At 42.7% G+C, this 15,141-nt stretch overlaps 1 protein-coding gene across 5 annotated transcripts in view; it reads right to left on the bottom strand.

Annotated features, from left to right (window-relative positions):
- Positions 1-15,141, bottom strand: part of MARCHF10 (membrane associated ring-CH-type finger 10) — a 78,933-nt gene that overhangs the window by 46,855 nt on the left and 16,937 nt on the right. For all 5 annotated transcript variants that reach the window (XM_077460134.1, XM_077460135.1, XM_077460136.1 and 2 more), the window contains exon 3: positions 10,523-10,678. In XM_077460134.1, the coding sequence (XP_077316260.1) occupies positions 10,523-10,678 (156 nt within the window). The remainder of the gene's footprint in view (positions 1-10,522; positions 10,679-15,141) is intronic.

Here is a 15,141-nt window from a genome sequence, read left to right as displayed (position 1 = left end):
TTAATCGTGTATAAAAGATAATTAGCGCTACCTACCTAAAGTGTTATGTGCTACCTAAAGTGTTATGTGCTATGATTAAACTATAAAGTTTACTAATTAGTACTCCACAGTTACTGACACTTCCAGTGAACTCACCTCACCATACAACATATAAAATAAAATGAAAAATATAAGTGCAGCGCTATTAAGCTATCATGTGATATCCAGTGATATCAACTTATATTAAAAAAAAAAAAAAATAAATAAAAACAAATGTGACTTCTCAATTATTGTGACTTCTCAATTCATATATCATCCATCACTGTGTAGATCATGTCTTCAGCAGATTATGTGCACACCTTCACCAGCCGTTATACCTGCTCACCTCATACATGAGTCAGGAAGACTCAAAAAAACTCCTTTCTTTCTTTTTGACTCATGTATGAGGTGAGCAGGTATAATGGCTGGTGAAGGTGTGCACATAATCTGCTGAAGACACAATTGATTTATTTGAATATAATTTGATATTTCAGATAACAGATTAACAGCGCTACACTTATATTTTTAATTTTATTTTACATAGCCATCAATGTCTAAACCGTTGGCAACAAAAGTGAGTACACCTCCACGGCAAAATGTCCAAAATTGGGCCCAATTAGCCATTTTCCCTCCCTATTGTCATGTTACTTGTGGTAACACTCAGGTGTGAATGGGGAGTAGGTGTGTTCAAATTGGTGTTATTGTGCTCACTCATACTGGTCACTGGAAGCTCAACATGGCACCTCAGGGCAAAGAACTCCCTGAGGATCTGAAAAAAATAATTTTTGCTCTACATAAAGATGGCCTAGGCTATAAAAAAGATTGCAAAGTCCTTGAAACTGAGCTCAGCACGGTGGCCAAGAGCATACAGTGGTTTAACAGGACAGGTTACACTCAGAAGGAGCCTCACCATGGTTGACCAAAGAACTTGAGTGCACGTGCTCAGCATCATATCCAGAGGTTGTCTTTGTGAAATAAATGTATGAATGCTGCCAGCATTGCTACAGTGGTTGAAGGGGTGGGGGGTCAGCCTGTCAGTCGCACACTGCATCAATTTGGTCTGCATGGCTGTTGCCCCAGAAGGAAGCCTCTTCTAAAGATGATGCACAAGAAAGCCCGCTAACAGTTTGCTGAAGACAAGCAGACTAAGGAATTGGATTACTGGAACCATGTCCTGTGGTCTGATGAGACCAAGATAAACGTATTTGGTTCAGATGGTGTCAGGCGTGCGTGGTGGCAACCAGATGAGGAGCACATAGATAAGTGTGTCTTGCCTACAGTCAAGCATGGTGGTGGGAATGCCATGGTCTGGGGCTGCATGAGTGCTGCCGGCACTGGGGAGCTACAGTTCATTGAGGGAACCATGAATGCCAACATGTACTGTGACATAATGAAGTAGAGCATGATCCCCCTCCCTTTGGAGACTGGGCCTCAGGGCAGTATTCCAACATAAGGACCCTAAACACACCTCCAAGACAACCACTGTCTTGGTAAAGAAGCTGAGGGCAAAAGTGGTGGACTGGCCAAGCATGTCTCCAAACCTAAACCCTATTGAGCATCTGTGGGGCAATCTCAAATGGAAGGTGGTGGAGCGCAAGGTCTCTAACATCCACCAGCTCCGTGATGTCATCATGGAGGAGTGGAAGAGGATTCCGGTGGCAATCTGTGAAGCTTTGGTGAACTCCATGCCCAAGAGAGTTAAGGCAATGCTGGAAAATAATGGTGGCCACACAAAATATTGCCACTTTGGCCCCAATTTGGATATTTTCACTTAGGGGTGTACTCGCTTTTGTTGTCAGTGGTTTAGACATTAATTGCTGTGTGTTAAGTTATTTTTGAGAGGACAGCAAATTTACACTGTTATACAAGCTGTACACTCTCTACTTTACGTTGTAGCAAAGTGTCATTTCTTCAGTATTGTCACATGAAAAGATATAATAAAATATTTCCAAAAATGTGAGGGGTGTACTCACTTTTGTGAGATACTGTATATGTATGTATATATATATATATATATATATATATATATATATATATATATATATATATATATGTGAATACACACACACACACACACACACACAATCCTGTGCACAGAGGCCACCCTGCAGCAGTATATCTTCTATAGGGCGGTCGGCAAGTGGTTAACAGGCTAACCACATTGTTCCTTCTGCTGGAAATCACACACCTGCATTGTCAATCTGTGGAAAGGATAGTCTTATATTAAAATATAGTTTTGGATGAACTTTAAACTACAAATAAGGCACAGTTCCCAACTGTCCCTGATTTCAAGGGACAGTTGGGAACTATGCCTTATTTGTAGTTTGATGAAGTCACATGACCAGTGATGAAGTCACATGACCAGTGACGATACGCATAGGAATACAGGAACACTTTAGGAGAGATAGGAGGACACCGGAAGTGACGTCCGGAGTACGAGCGCGGTGCTCGTTCGTTTTATGCTGTGTTTTTGTGATTAAATGTGAGTACCCAGGACTATGTCCTTTTTATAATAAAGTAGAAATATTGATACTTACTTCACCATTGGAGCTCCTTTTTTTCCTCTATGAATATTACTTACGGTTTATGGCTGAGCACCTAGAGGGAACTGCCTACAGTACTTACACCAGCTGACAGCAACACTTTACCTGTTGGAATTAACAAATGCTGTTTACCTTACAGCAGTGAGGTAAGGTAGCCATTGCACCTAGTGTGTGAACACCTTATTTCTGAGGATTCACAAGACCACCGGTGGAATCACTTCTCCGCTCATGTAGTCTGTTTACTGTATGGCAGTGTGTGGACTTACAGACTGCATGATTGAATACAGATATTTTTGATGTTGTAGATTGAGGCACTTTGGATTTTTTCGGACTTTAATTATTTATTCATTTCTTTGCACTTCATGCACTTTATTTGTATGTTTCTATGCTTGGATTATTTATTCTATTCAGTTATTCACATTGCACTTGATTGGATATTGCTTGCACTTTAGAAGGTGTACATTTTGAATTAATTAGTTGCGAGTAGATATAGGTGTTTGCTCTGGCTCCTCCCCTTCACAGTCACGCCCCCTGGCAGGCTGCCACCGATGGCCGACCTATACGGCTGAAGGCTTCACATCTAGCTCCACCCCCTCTATGTTTACATTTCTCCGGCGCCGATGAGCTGAGTTTAACTGGCAGCTCGGCGGCTGTGGAGAGGCTGCATGAGCAGCGTGGGCTCAAAGAGCCTTGTGCCCCACATGTACTTACAGCATGGCGGCCCCGGCGGCCGCGGCCCACCGGGTAATTGCCCAGTTTGCCCTATGGCCAATCCGGGCCTGGGTGTATATAAAATGCACTTTTTATCTTTCAAAAAGTGTTTCCCAGTGCTAAACCTGTTATTCCATTTTTAAATTGCTGCATTTGTACTTTTTAAAAGTCAATGTCAAGGAATAGTAGTGGCAAAAAAAAACCTTGTAGATTTAATAATAATTTTTTGGGGGTTAAATTCTCTTTTATGGGGGTGTGGCAGGGGGCATGTTCTATGCCTACTTATGTTTGTTAGTAGGTGTCCCTCATTCCCATCTCAAAATGTTGGGAGGTATTAATAAGGTTAAGCTCAATACTAGATAACATTTTAAGCAGCAAAAACAGCAGTTTTTTCTTTTTTAAGAAAAGGTTTACAACATATACAGTGCCTTGCGAAAGTATTCGGCCCCCTGGAACTTTTGAACCTTTTGCCACATTTCAGGCTTCAAACATAAAGATATGACATTTTAATTTTTTGTGAAGAATCACCAAGTGGGACACAATTGTGAAGTGGAACGAAATATATTGGATATTTTAAACTTTTTTAGCAAATAAAAAACTGTGAAGTGGTGCGTGCAAAATTATTCGTCCCTTTTACTTTCAGTGCAGCAAACTCACTCCAGAAGTTCAGCGAGGATCTCTGAATGATCCAATGTTGTCCTAAATGACTGATGGTGATAAATAGAATCCACCTGTGTGTATCAAGTCTCTGTATAAATGCTCCTGCTCTGTGATAGTCTCAGGGTTCTGTTGAAAGCGCATAGAGCATCATGAAGACCAAGGAACACACCAGGCAGGTCCGTAATGCTGTTGTGGAGAAGTTTAAAGCCGGATTTGGATACAAAAAGATTTCCCAAGCTTTAAACATCCCAAGGAGCACTGTGCAAGCGATCATTTTGAAATGGAAGGAGTATCAGACCACTGCAAATCTACCAAGACCTGGCCGTCCCTCTAAACTTTCAGCTCAGACAAGGAGAAGACTGATCAGAGATGCAGCCAAGAGGCCCATGATCACTCTGGATGAACTGCAGAGAACTACAGCTGAGGTGGGAGAGTCTGTCCATAGGACAACAATCAGTTGTACACTGCACAAATCTGGCCTTTATGGAAGAGTGGCAAGAAGAAAGCCATTTCTCAAAGATATCCATAAAAAGTCTCGTCTAAAGTTTGCCACAAGCCACCTGGGAGACACACCAAACATGTTGAAGAAGGTGCTCTGGTCAGATGAAACCAAAATCAAACTTTTTGCCCACAATGCAAAACGATGTTTGGCGTAAAAGCAACACAGCTCATCACCCTCAACACACCATCCCCACTGTCAAACATGGTGGTGGCAGCATCATGGTTTGGGCCTGCTTTTCTTCAGCAGGGACAGGGAAGATGGTTAAAATTGAGGGGAAGATGGATGCAGCCAAATACAGAACCATTCTGGATGAAAACCTGTTGGAGTCTGCAAAAGACCTGAAACTGGGGCGGAGATTTATCTTCCAACAAGACAATGATCCCAAACATACAGCAAAATCTACAAAGGAATGGTTCACAAATAAACGTATCCAGGTGTTAGAATGGCCAAGTCAAAGTCCAGACCTGAATCCAATCGAGAATCTGTGGAAAGAGCTGAAAACTGCTGTTCACAAACGCTCTCCATCCAACCTCACTGAGCTCGAGCTGTTTTGCAAGGAAGAATGGGCAAGAATTTCAGTCTCTCGATGTGCAAAACTGATAGAGACATACCCCAAGCGACTTGCAGCTGTAATCGCAGCAAAAGGTGGCTCTACAAAGTATTAACGCCCCACTTTTCATTTTTTTATTAGTTAAAAAAGTTTCAAAAATCCAATAGATTTCGTTTCACTTCACAATTGTGTCCCACTTGTTGGTGATTCTTCACAAAAAATAAAAATGTTATATCTTTAAGTTTGAAGCCTGAAATGTGGCAAAAGGTTGAAAAGTTCAAAGGGGCCGAATACTTTCGCAAGGCACTGTAAATAAAAGCTGTTGTAAGCACCCCATCAGCCTTATATGGTTTGTTTGCAAGCTGTATGAATCCATCAATCAATCCAATCATTTCCTTTATTCAGGCTAAACTGCTTGGATGAAGCAGTCTTCCCTACTGGCTATGGTATTCAGCAACCACCAGAGCTAGAAGGGGCTAAACACTCAAACAGTGACTGCATCTGACTGGAAGTAGTCACTGTTTGGTCGACAACTTTCATCTGGCTCTTTTGACTTTTGTTGAACCTTGTGGTGCCAACAGGGCTACTCAAAGCTCGAATCTCAGACAATTAAGCAGAAATCAGCAGACATTTGTGATGTGCTAGGCCAGCTTAAGAGTTGCCAGGCTATTGTTCACATTTCAGTGTCCTAGAAATGTCCTTCTGCTTTGCAGAAAAATTGCTGCCCCAACTGCTGTTGTTTCACTGGGACAAGAAGGGCTAGATCCTTAGATATGCTGGGTTTTTGTTGCTATCCTTAGCCCTTTTGAGGAAATGCATTTACTTCCAGGTGTGATACTGGGTCAGGAAGTAGTTTGAACCCCCCCCCCCCCAAAAAAAAATAACTTTAGTCTCTTTTTCATTTGGGCAGGGCCTGGGCAAGTGGGGCAAATGGTGCTAGAGGGGCAGCTGCCCGGATGCATTGTTTTCATGTCAGGGGAGCTGCAGCCTAGTCCACCTTCTATTTGGCTGCGGGGACAGATGTACTGTAGTCTCCCTGTCCTAGCACCTAGCCCTGTCATCAGTAGTCAAGCAACTTCCTTCTTTCACATCCCTGCTTGATACAGGAGCGAGAGCTTAGTGCAGCTTGCTCTCTTTTAATGACCCCTGGGACCAGAGATCAGTAAAGTATAATATTTAAAGTGATAGTAAAGCCCAACACCAACTATTCTTAAAAATATCCCTTCCCCCTCGACCTACCTACCCTGCATACTCTGCATAAAAAGGATCCGTATACTTACCTTTTTTAATCTGGTCTGGGCACGTGATTCTGCAGCTCCGACTCCTCTGTATAAAGGTCAAAAGGATTACTGCTCCAGGTGATGGCCCCGTGTTCACACCATCCTTGTGTTTCAGGAGATGGAGGGTGCTGGCTCAGCAAAGACGATAACAAGAGAAATCAAGTTGGACAGCCGCACTCTGATATAATACCTTTAATGATAAAACTTAGTCCATACCCCAACAGAGGCTCAGGTACAGATGATACGTTGCGTACTGTTAATGGCGCTTAGTTATAGCTGTATGACTACTGACCCCCAATCTATCTTTTATACACATAAATCATGGTCACCTAACCAATTGTGTCTAATCTAGATTGCGGTCAGGTTTAGTCCTCAAAAACTTTCACACACATGAAAAGGAGGACTGGGTGTTGAAACAAATTTGTCTAGAACAATGTAAATGCAATTACAGGCCATACTGTCTCTCCATTTAACTCCAGATATTAATTGGTGTCATAAATGTTAGTAGTATAATCCTAAAAAATATATACATATGTTTTCAGTATAATCCTGATATAGTGAGATGGCAATGGGGCAAATATAAAAGTTGCCCACTATAAAAAGGCCTTACAAAGCAGAAAGGTGAGATATAAATTCAGTTTATATTGCACTCTCTCAGTTCGTTAATCCGAGACTTGTTTCAATTATCTGGATCACTCCGGCCATTTATATCCAACCTTTCTGCTTTGTAAGGCCTTTTTATAGTGGCTAACTTTTTTCAGTATAATCCTGATATAGTGAGATGGCAAAGGGGCAAATATAAAAGTTAGCCACTGTGGCATTTTTGGAAAAAGGGGTTGTACTGTATGTGCCATCCCTTACCTCCATATTATATATACACACTCAATTTAAAGCAATCTCTCTGCCTCTCTCTCTATATATTTACACAACATAAGCCAGCTACACACAATTTTTTTTTTGTGTACAACCCACCGAGTTGAACGAAAACAAAAATTAGGAGATCGTCGTACTAGCACAAGGGATGTTGGTGCAGCAATATGCCCTCTGTGCCCTTGTGTTCTGACAGGGGGACTGCCATCCCAGCCAGAATAACTGGTCAGCCAATGGCTGCAAGAACTAATCGGATTAGCGGGTTTACCAGCTTTTGTTGAACAGGCTGCTGCACACACTGACCGAATGTCGGACAGTTTCTGTCTATCTGGCCTAAACTGTGTTCTGACAGGGGGACTGCCATCCCAGCCAGAACACACTGGTCAGCCAATGGCTGCAAGAACTAATCGGATTAGCAGGTTTACCAGCTTTTGTTGAACAGGCTGCTGTACACACTCACCGAATGTCGGCCATTTTCTGTCTATCTGGCCTAAACTTCGCTGTTGTGTTCCCAGACATATACACTACTTGTGTAATAAGCTCACAGTTTTCATAGTATCCCTGTTCACAACTGCATGTGATACACATTGGTTAAACTACACATATAACACAGAAACTGCTTTCATGAACATGTACACACTGGGGTTGATTTACTAAAAGTGGAGAATGTAAAATCTGGTGCAGCTGTGCATAGAAACCAATCAGCTTCCCGATTTTTTTGGCAACGCTTAATTGAACAAGCTGAAGTTAGAAGCTGATTGGCTACCATGCACAGATGCATCAGATTTGGCACTCTACAGTTTTAGTAAATCAACCCCACTGTTACATACTATATGTGCAATACACTCACTGCTCATTAAATATATGTGTATACTCAGGACATTATATTATAATGTTTAAACATTTTCCTGTCTTGGCATTGACTTGTGTAAAAAACTGAATGGGGGGGGGGGGGGCTTAGCGGTGAGGGGAATTTAGAGGGAAAGGGGAGCTTGGCACAGTTTGCCATCTATACCCTGGGCATTAGATGACCTGGGCCTTCAAGGCATGTGAATTTTGCTTAATACTCAGTGTAGTACAGTTTTGCTGTGATGTGTTAGTCATCTCTATCTCTATGATATAGATTGCTATATTTTATAGCATTGTCACAGTGTCATTGGGGATGGCATATTTTCTGGCTTAATATGTGTCACACACTATAAATTATTTGCTGTGGTCAGACTCGCTGAAATGCAGCTATGGAGAATCAGCACATTCTGAAAATTATACAATCCTCTGAAGACATTGATCTTAGTTGAGAAAACTCATGCCACCTTAACCATTTGTTATAGACTTTATTTTAAACATTTCAGATTGGGTGTGTTTTCCATCCCCTTAACTTGTATACAAGAGATAATTATAATCAGTGAATAAAATAATTATGATGCGTTAGAACTGTCAGATCTCTCACTGAGTGTAGTGTTTGGTAAGAGCTGTTTGTTCTCGCTTGAAACTCGTGCTTCTATTTTTCTTCCCAACTTTGCTAACATATAGACCCGCATTGCTGATAATCATCCATCAGTAATAGATTTTCTTAAATGTTTTAAAAACCTCTATGTCCAAAAATCTACAATGCTGCACCCTGCAAGTGAAAATCTGTGGTTCAGCTTTGTGTGGAATTAAAATAACTATTTAGGTGCAAGTGCATACAGTTCAAGAGGCCCAGGTACATAGTATTATTGCTTATGTTATGGTATGGTATTACTCATTTCATAATGCTTTAGGTATCCTCGAAGCCAAATGCAATAGCACCTAGTGTCTAAGCCCTTGTACACACGGTCGGACATTCCGACAAAAAAAATCAGTCGGATTTTTTCAGACGGATTTTGTCCGAAACTGGTGTTGCATACACACGATCGGACAAAGTTGTCGGAAAATCCGATCGTTCGTAACATGATGACATTTTTTAGTTATGACGGGACTATGTTCAGGCTAGTAGCCAATAGCTTTGTTCTAGGAATTTGATCTGAGCATGCGTGGCACTTTGTCCGATCGGAATTCTCTACAAACGATCAGACTGAGTCTGATCGGATCATGTTGTCGGAAAATGTTATATCCAGCTCTCAAACTTTGTTGGTCGGACATTCCGACGGAAAAAGTCTGATAAAGCCCACACACGGTCAGATTATCCGACAACACGGTCCGATCGGACATTTTCTGTCGGAATGTCCGACCGTGTGTACAAGGGCTTAGATGTTACTCTCAGATAGAACAGGCAGAGTTTTTCTAAAAGCAAACATATGCTTTACCCATTCAGGGCAAAGTAATAGGCTAGCTAGACAGAAGGTACTGCTCGGTGTTATTATTTTTCTCCCCCCCAGCCCATCAGATAGCTTTGGGTATGTAGAAACATGTGGTTCTTTACTTTGTGTCCCACAATGCTGCATTGAATGCTTGCTGTTATGTGGAGGTAAGGTCCAGAGGGTGCCTGGTATTCACTTAACCTGTTCTTTTGCCCTAAATGGACTCTAGGTCTGTTGGTTCTTTTGTCTCAGAAATAGTGTAAAACTGAGATGAAGCTGCAGGTCCATTTGCTGCTGTCCAATTGGCAACAGGATAGACTCTCATTTGCTCACAGTGTTTTATCCACTTGGCACCAGAGCTTTAAATATGGCTCCCCATCTAGCTAACACAGGGAATCATGCCACCTCTTTCCTCTTTCCCCAACAACTTGCAAATCCAACATTACACAGCTAATAACAAATGATTGGGACCCTCAAATCCCCCATAAATCAATCATCACGCATCTCTTTTACAGAACACTTACAGACTATGGTCTATAACTCAATAGGAGAATGTATAACCAAAACAGTTTTTTTTTGTTTTATATGAATTAGAAACCCTGTTGAGTTTTTATTGCTATTTAGGTCCCAACTAGATAGTTATCTTCTCTGTTTGTCCTAGTGACCATGGTCACCAAGGCAGTAAGAAGCAGCAGATTCAGAGTTGAGAGTAAATCTTCAAATAGGACACCTGTTCTGGAAACTATTGGAATTATTTTTACTCTCTTTCTGTTGTGTCTTTGAGACAGGAAGTGAATAGAAATTTAAAATAAATGCTATATTACAAATTTTAGTGGAAGACAGGACTTCTTTTGGTAATCAAGGGCATCTTGTAAGCTTTAACATTCCAGAGCTCACAGTCTTAATTCATGCTGGCAGCAGTCGCAGGGTCAGGGAACCTTCCAAAATCCCTAGGTACTGCTTTTCTGCAGTTAAGGAGGTTCTTGAAAAGGTCCTGAAATCTTACATTTCTTTACATTTTTGTTTTTTCTCAGTTTATTGTGAATAGAATTACATACAGCCCCATGCATCATTCCAATGTTCTCACAAAACAGCTATAGTCCTACCTGTTCTTTTATGGTCATCCCAGACCGCCAAGGCTTGTTGTAACTTCGAGCTGAGTAGATAGATCTACCATGTTGAGAGCCGGGCTTTAATGCAGCTTGTTTCTCCCTTACATGCTCAGCCTGCTCCCTCTCCTGCTCCTGGTGACGTAAATAGGCCTGAAAAACAGGTGTGATTCTTAAAGCTCAATGACTATATCGTTATCACCAGATGCAGGAATAGTTCAGGACTATATAGAAAAAAAACCCAAGCGGGAGCGCAGCCTGTTCTTTACCATGACATCTGTTTCTCCCTCAGATCTATACATCTGTCTAGATATCATTTGCAGTGTCTGCACTGCCAAATTCCCTGACAGTTTTTTCTATATACTGTATGCTGTATGTCTTCTTTTCCCATGCCACTTCGTTTAATTGGTAGACCCTAGGGGCTCTATAATATAAATCTCATTTTATATCATATACAATCTGCTGTAATAAGCAAACCAAATGCTACAGTCAATAAAAGAGCTAGAGACAGAAAATGTGATACATAACACATTGTAATTGTTAATGAAAAAAAATGAAGATGAACACATACATGAATCACAGTGCCTTGCAAAAGTATTCACCCCCTTCGCATTTTTCGTGTTTTGTTGCCTCACAACCTGGAATTAACTTGGATTGTTTGAGGATTTGCATCATTTAATTTACAGAACATGCCCACAACTTTGAAGATTTTTTTTATTGTGAAGCAAACAACAAATAGGACAAAATAACAGAAAAAGTCAATGTGCATAACTGTTCACCCCCCTAAAGTCAATACTTTGTAGAGCCACGTTTTGTGGCTATCACAGCTCCAAGTCGCTTTGGATAAGTCTCTATGAGCCTGCCACATCTTACAACTGGGATTTTTGCCCATTCCTCCTTGCAATACTGCTCCAGCTCCCTCAAGTTGGATGGTTTGCACTTGTGAACAGCAATCTTTAAGTCTGACCACAGATTTTCTATTGGATTGAGGTCTGGGCTTAGGCCATTCCAACACATTTACATGTTTCCCCTTAAACCACTCAAGTGTTGCTTTAGCAGTGTGTTTGGGGCCATTGTTCTACTGGAGGGTGAACCTCCGTCCTAGCCTCAAATCACACACAGAGTGGTAGAGGTTTTGCTCAAGAATATCCCTGTATTTAGCACCATCCATCTTTCCCTCAACCCTGACCAGTTTCCCAGTTCCAACTGCTGAAAAACATCCCCACAGCATGATGCTACCATCACCATGTTTCACTGTGATGGTGTTCTTTGGATGATGTGATGTGTTGGGTTTGCACCAGACATAGAGTTTTCTTTGATTGCCAAAAATTACATTTTTTGTCTCATCAGACCAGAGCACCTTCCTCCATACATTTTGGGAGTCTACCACATGCCTCTTCGCAAACTCAAAATGTGGCATTTTGTTTTTTGCTAAAAGTAATGGTTTTCTTCTGGGCACTCTGCCATAAAGCCAGACTCTATGGAGCACACAGCTTATTGTTGTCCTATGTACAGATACTCCAGTCTCTGTTGTGGAACTCTGCAGCTCCTCCAGAGTTACCTTAGGTTTCTGTGCTGCCTCTATGATTAATGCCCTCCTTGCCTGGTCTGTGAGTTTTGGTGTGCGGCCGTCTCTTGGCAGGTTTGCTGTTGTGCCACCTTCTTTCCATTTGGTTATGATAGATTTGAGGGTGCTCCTAGGTCTTCATGGCAGTGTTTTCGTAATGGTGCCTCTTGCTTAGGTGTTTATATATATATTATAGGGTGCTAAAGGTGTGTATATGTAATGCACACCAAGGACAGGGCATCGTTTACTCCCACTGGCCAGTCTGCCCCCCCCCCCCCCCAAAAAAAAAAAAAGCCAAAAGGACATAAAGCAAGTTTAAATGGTTTGGAGACTCCTGCTGTAGACTAGGTTCTCTTAATCTGGCCAAGCAATTGAATAATTTTTGGTTTCAGGAACGATCACCTAATTTTTCCAATTGTTAGGGGTCAAATCAATGTTTGTTTTCGACCACAGTGACAGGAAAATTCGAAAGAGCAGGATAGAAATTTTTTCTTGAGCAAACAAATCTCTAATAATGTGTTTTTTGTGCAGGAGATTACAAAATGTTAAAAGCAAACAAAATACTTTCAAAAATAACATTCAAGTTGTTAAATATTCTGATGAGAATAAGTACTTTAGTCTCTCGCTTGGAACCCATTATTTGAAGTTTCAGAGTTTTATCTTGTTTTACCAATTTGTTTTCATGTTGTCTCCCTTAGTAGTATTCCAGTTTGAAACTGGTCCAATTAAGTACAAAGTCCCTCAGGGCTCTGTCTTGGGTCCCTAACTTTTTTGCATTTACATGTTTCCATTTTGGTCAGCACTTCTATGCTAATAATAATCAGATATAGTGTACATCCATAATACACTGGATTCTCTCCTATCCAACTATGGTAATTCTGACATAAAAATATGGATTGCTCCTTCAACTAAACTTTGACAAGACTGAAATCATGCATACTGGCACTCCCATCGCCTTTGAATTCTTATATTTGTATCTGTTGATGGTACTGTACTTGGTTATAAATCTAAACTCAAAAACCTGGAGGTGATTTTTGAAGCTTACACTTGATTTACATATACAGAATGCTGTCAGAATATCTTCTTCTCCTCTTGAGAAACATTGCTCAACTTTGCCCCATGTTATCATACACTAAAAAAGCTGATCAAAACATTTGCTCTCTTCTGATTTGACTATTGCAAGGCTCTACTAACTGGGGTACCTAGTTCCGCACTAAGCAAACTAACTTGAAAATGTACAGAATTCTGCTACTGGAATCCTGATTAGGTCCAGAGATCATATTACTCCTATGCTTGAGACCTTGCAATTGCTATTACTGGATATTATTCTGCACAGCTTGGCTCCCCATGTCTGTCTGACATTTTAGCACCACCCTGCCCCCCCAATGGAGGAACTACTGCCATAGCAACCCATGCGGGCACTATGGGGCCCACAGCCGAGTGGGGCCCAGGGGGGATGAGGAATGCATACTGTACTTGCCAACTTTTTTTTCCTTGCCACCACTAGAGCTCCACGGCACTGGTCATTTCTGTCTCCGTTGCCATTTTACCGAAGACCAGTTAAGGAAGAACCAAGAGGTGTAGCCCAGGTGGAAATGAAAGTGGCCTGGATCCTGGCACCGCGCTATCCCTGTCTGACTGAGACTCTGTCTCTCTCACAGGCTGCCTCCTATCACATTATGCCGCCAAGAGAGTCAGTGACAGTCTGAGCAAGTAACTCTCCAGGCGGCTGAATGAGGGGGTGGTACTCCTGGGGGGGTGAATTGTCCTGGGGGGTCTGTACTCATGGGGGGGTATATTCTCCAGAGGGGTGTCTGTACTCCTGGGAGGGGGTGAATTGTCTTGGGGGGTCTGTACTCCTTGTGGGTGAATTATCCTGAGGGGTCTGTACTCCTGGGGGGTGAAGTCTCATGGGGGGTCTGTACTCCTGGGGGGGTGAATTGTCCTTGGGAGGTCTGTACTCATGGGGGGTGAATTGTCCTGGGGGGGTCTGTGCTCTTGGAGGGGGTCTGTACCGATGGAGGGGGTTGAGTTGTCCTGGGGGGGTCTGTACAGATGGGGCTGATTTGTCCAGGGGGGCCTGTGCTGATGGAGGAGGGTCTGTACTGAGGGACGACTATGGGGGGAGGGGGTAACGCCATGTTTTTCTGGACCCAGTGACACCAACCCTAGCGACGCCACTGGTAACTGAGGACAGCTGATGTAAGGAGGGACTCTACTGGGAATGTCTGATGTAAGGAGGGACTCTACAGGGGGCACCTGATGTAAAGAAGGACTCTACTGGGGGCACCTGATGTAAGGAGGGACTCTACTGGGAATGCCTAATGTAAGGAAGGGCTCTACTGGGAATGCCTGATGTAAGGATGTAAGGAGGGACTCTACTGGGGGCGCCTGATGTAAGGAGGGACACTACTGGGGGCACCTGATGTAAGGAGGGACTCTACTGGGAAGGCCTGATGTAAGGAGGGACTCTACTGGGAAGGCCTGATGTAAGGAGGGACTCTACTGGGGGCACCTCATGTAAGGAGGGACTCTACTGGGGGCACCTCATATAAGGAGGGACTCTACTGGGAATGACTGATGTAAGGATGGACCCTACTGGGAATGCCAGTTGTAAGGAGGGACTCTACTGGGGACACCTGATGTAAGGGGGGATTCTACTGGGGGCACCTGATGTAAGGAGGGACTCTACTGGGAATGCCTGATGTAAGGAGGGACTCTACTGGGAATGCCTGATGTAAGGAGGGACTCTACTGGGGGCACCTGATGTAAGGAGGGACTCTACTGGGGGCATCTCATGTAAGGAGGGACTCTACTGGGAATGACTGATGTAAGGATGGACCCTACTGGGAATGCCAGTTGTAAGGAGGGACTCTACTGGGGACAACTGATGTAAGGGGGATTCTACTGGGGGCACCTGATGTAAGGAGGGACTCTACTGGGAATGCCTAATGTAAGGAAGGGCTCTACTGGGAATGCCTGATGTAAGGATGTAAGGAGGGACTCTACTCGGGGCGCCTGATGTAAGGAGGGACACTACTGGGGGCAC

Source organism: Lithobates pipiens, unplaced genomic scaffold (genome assembly GCF_037356315.1).
Source record: "Lithobates pipiens isolate NorthernLeopardFrog02 unplaced genomic scaffold, aLitPip1_a1.2 Scaffold_28, whole genome shotgun sequence".
NCBI lineage: Eukaryota > Metazoa > Chordata > Amphibia > Anura > Ranidae > Lithobates > Lithobates pipiens.
Note: the sequence above shows the minus strand (reverse complement) of the source record. Positions and strands in the feature narration are given on the sequence as shown.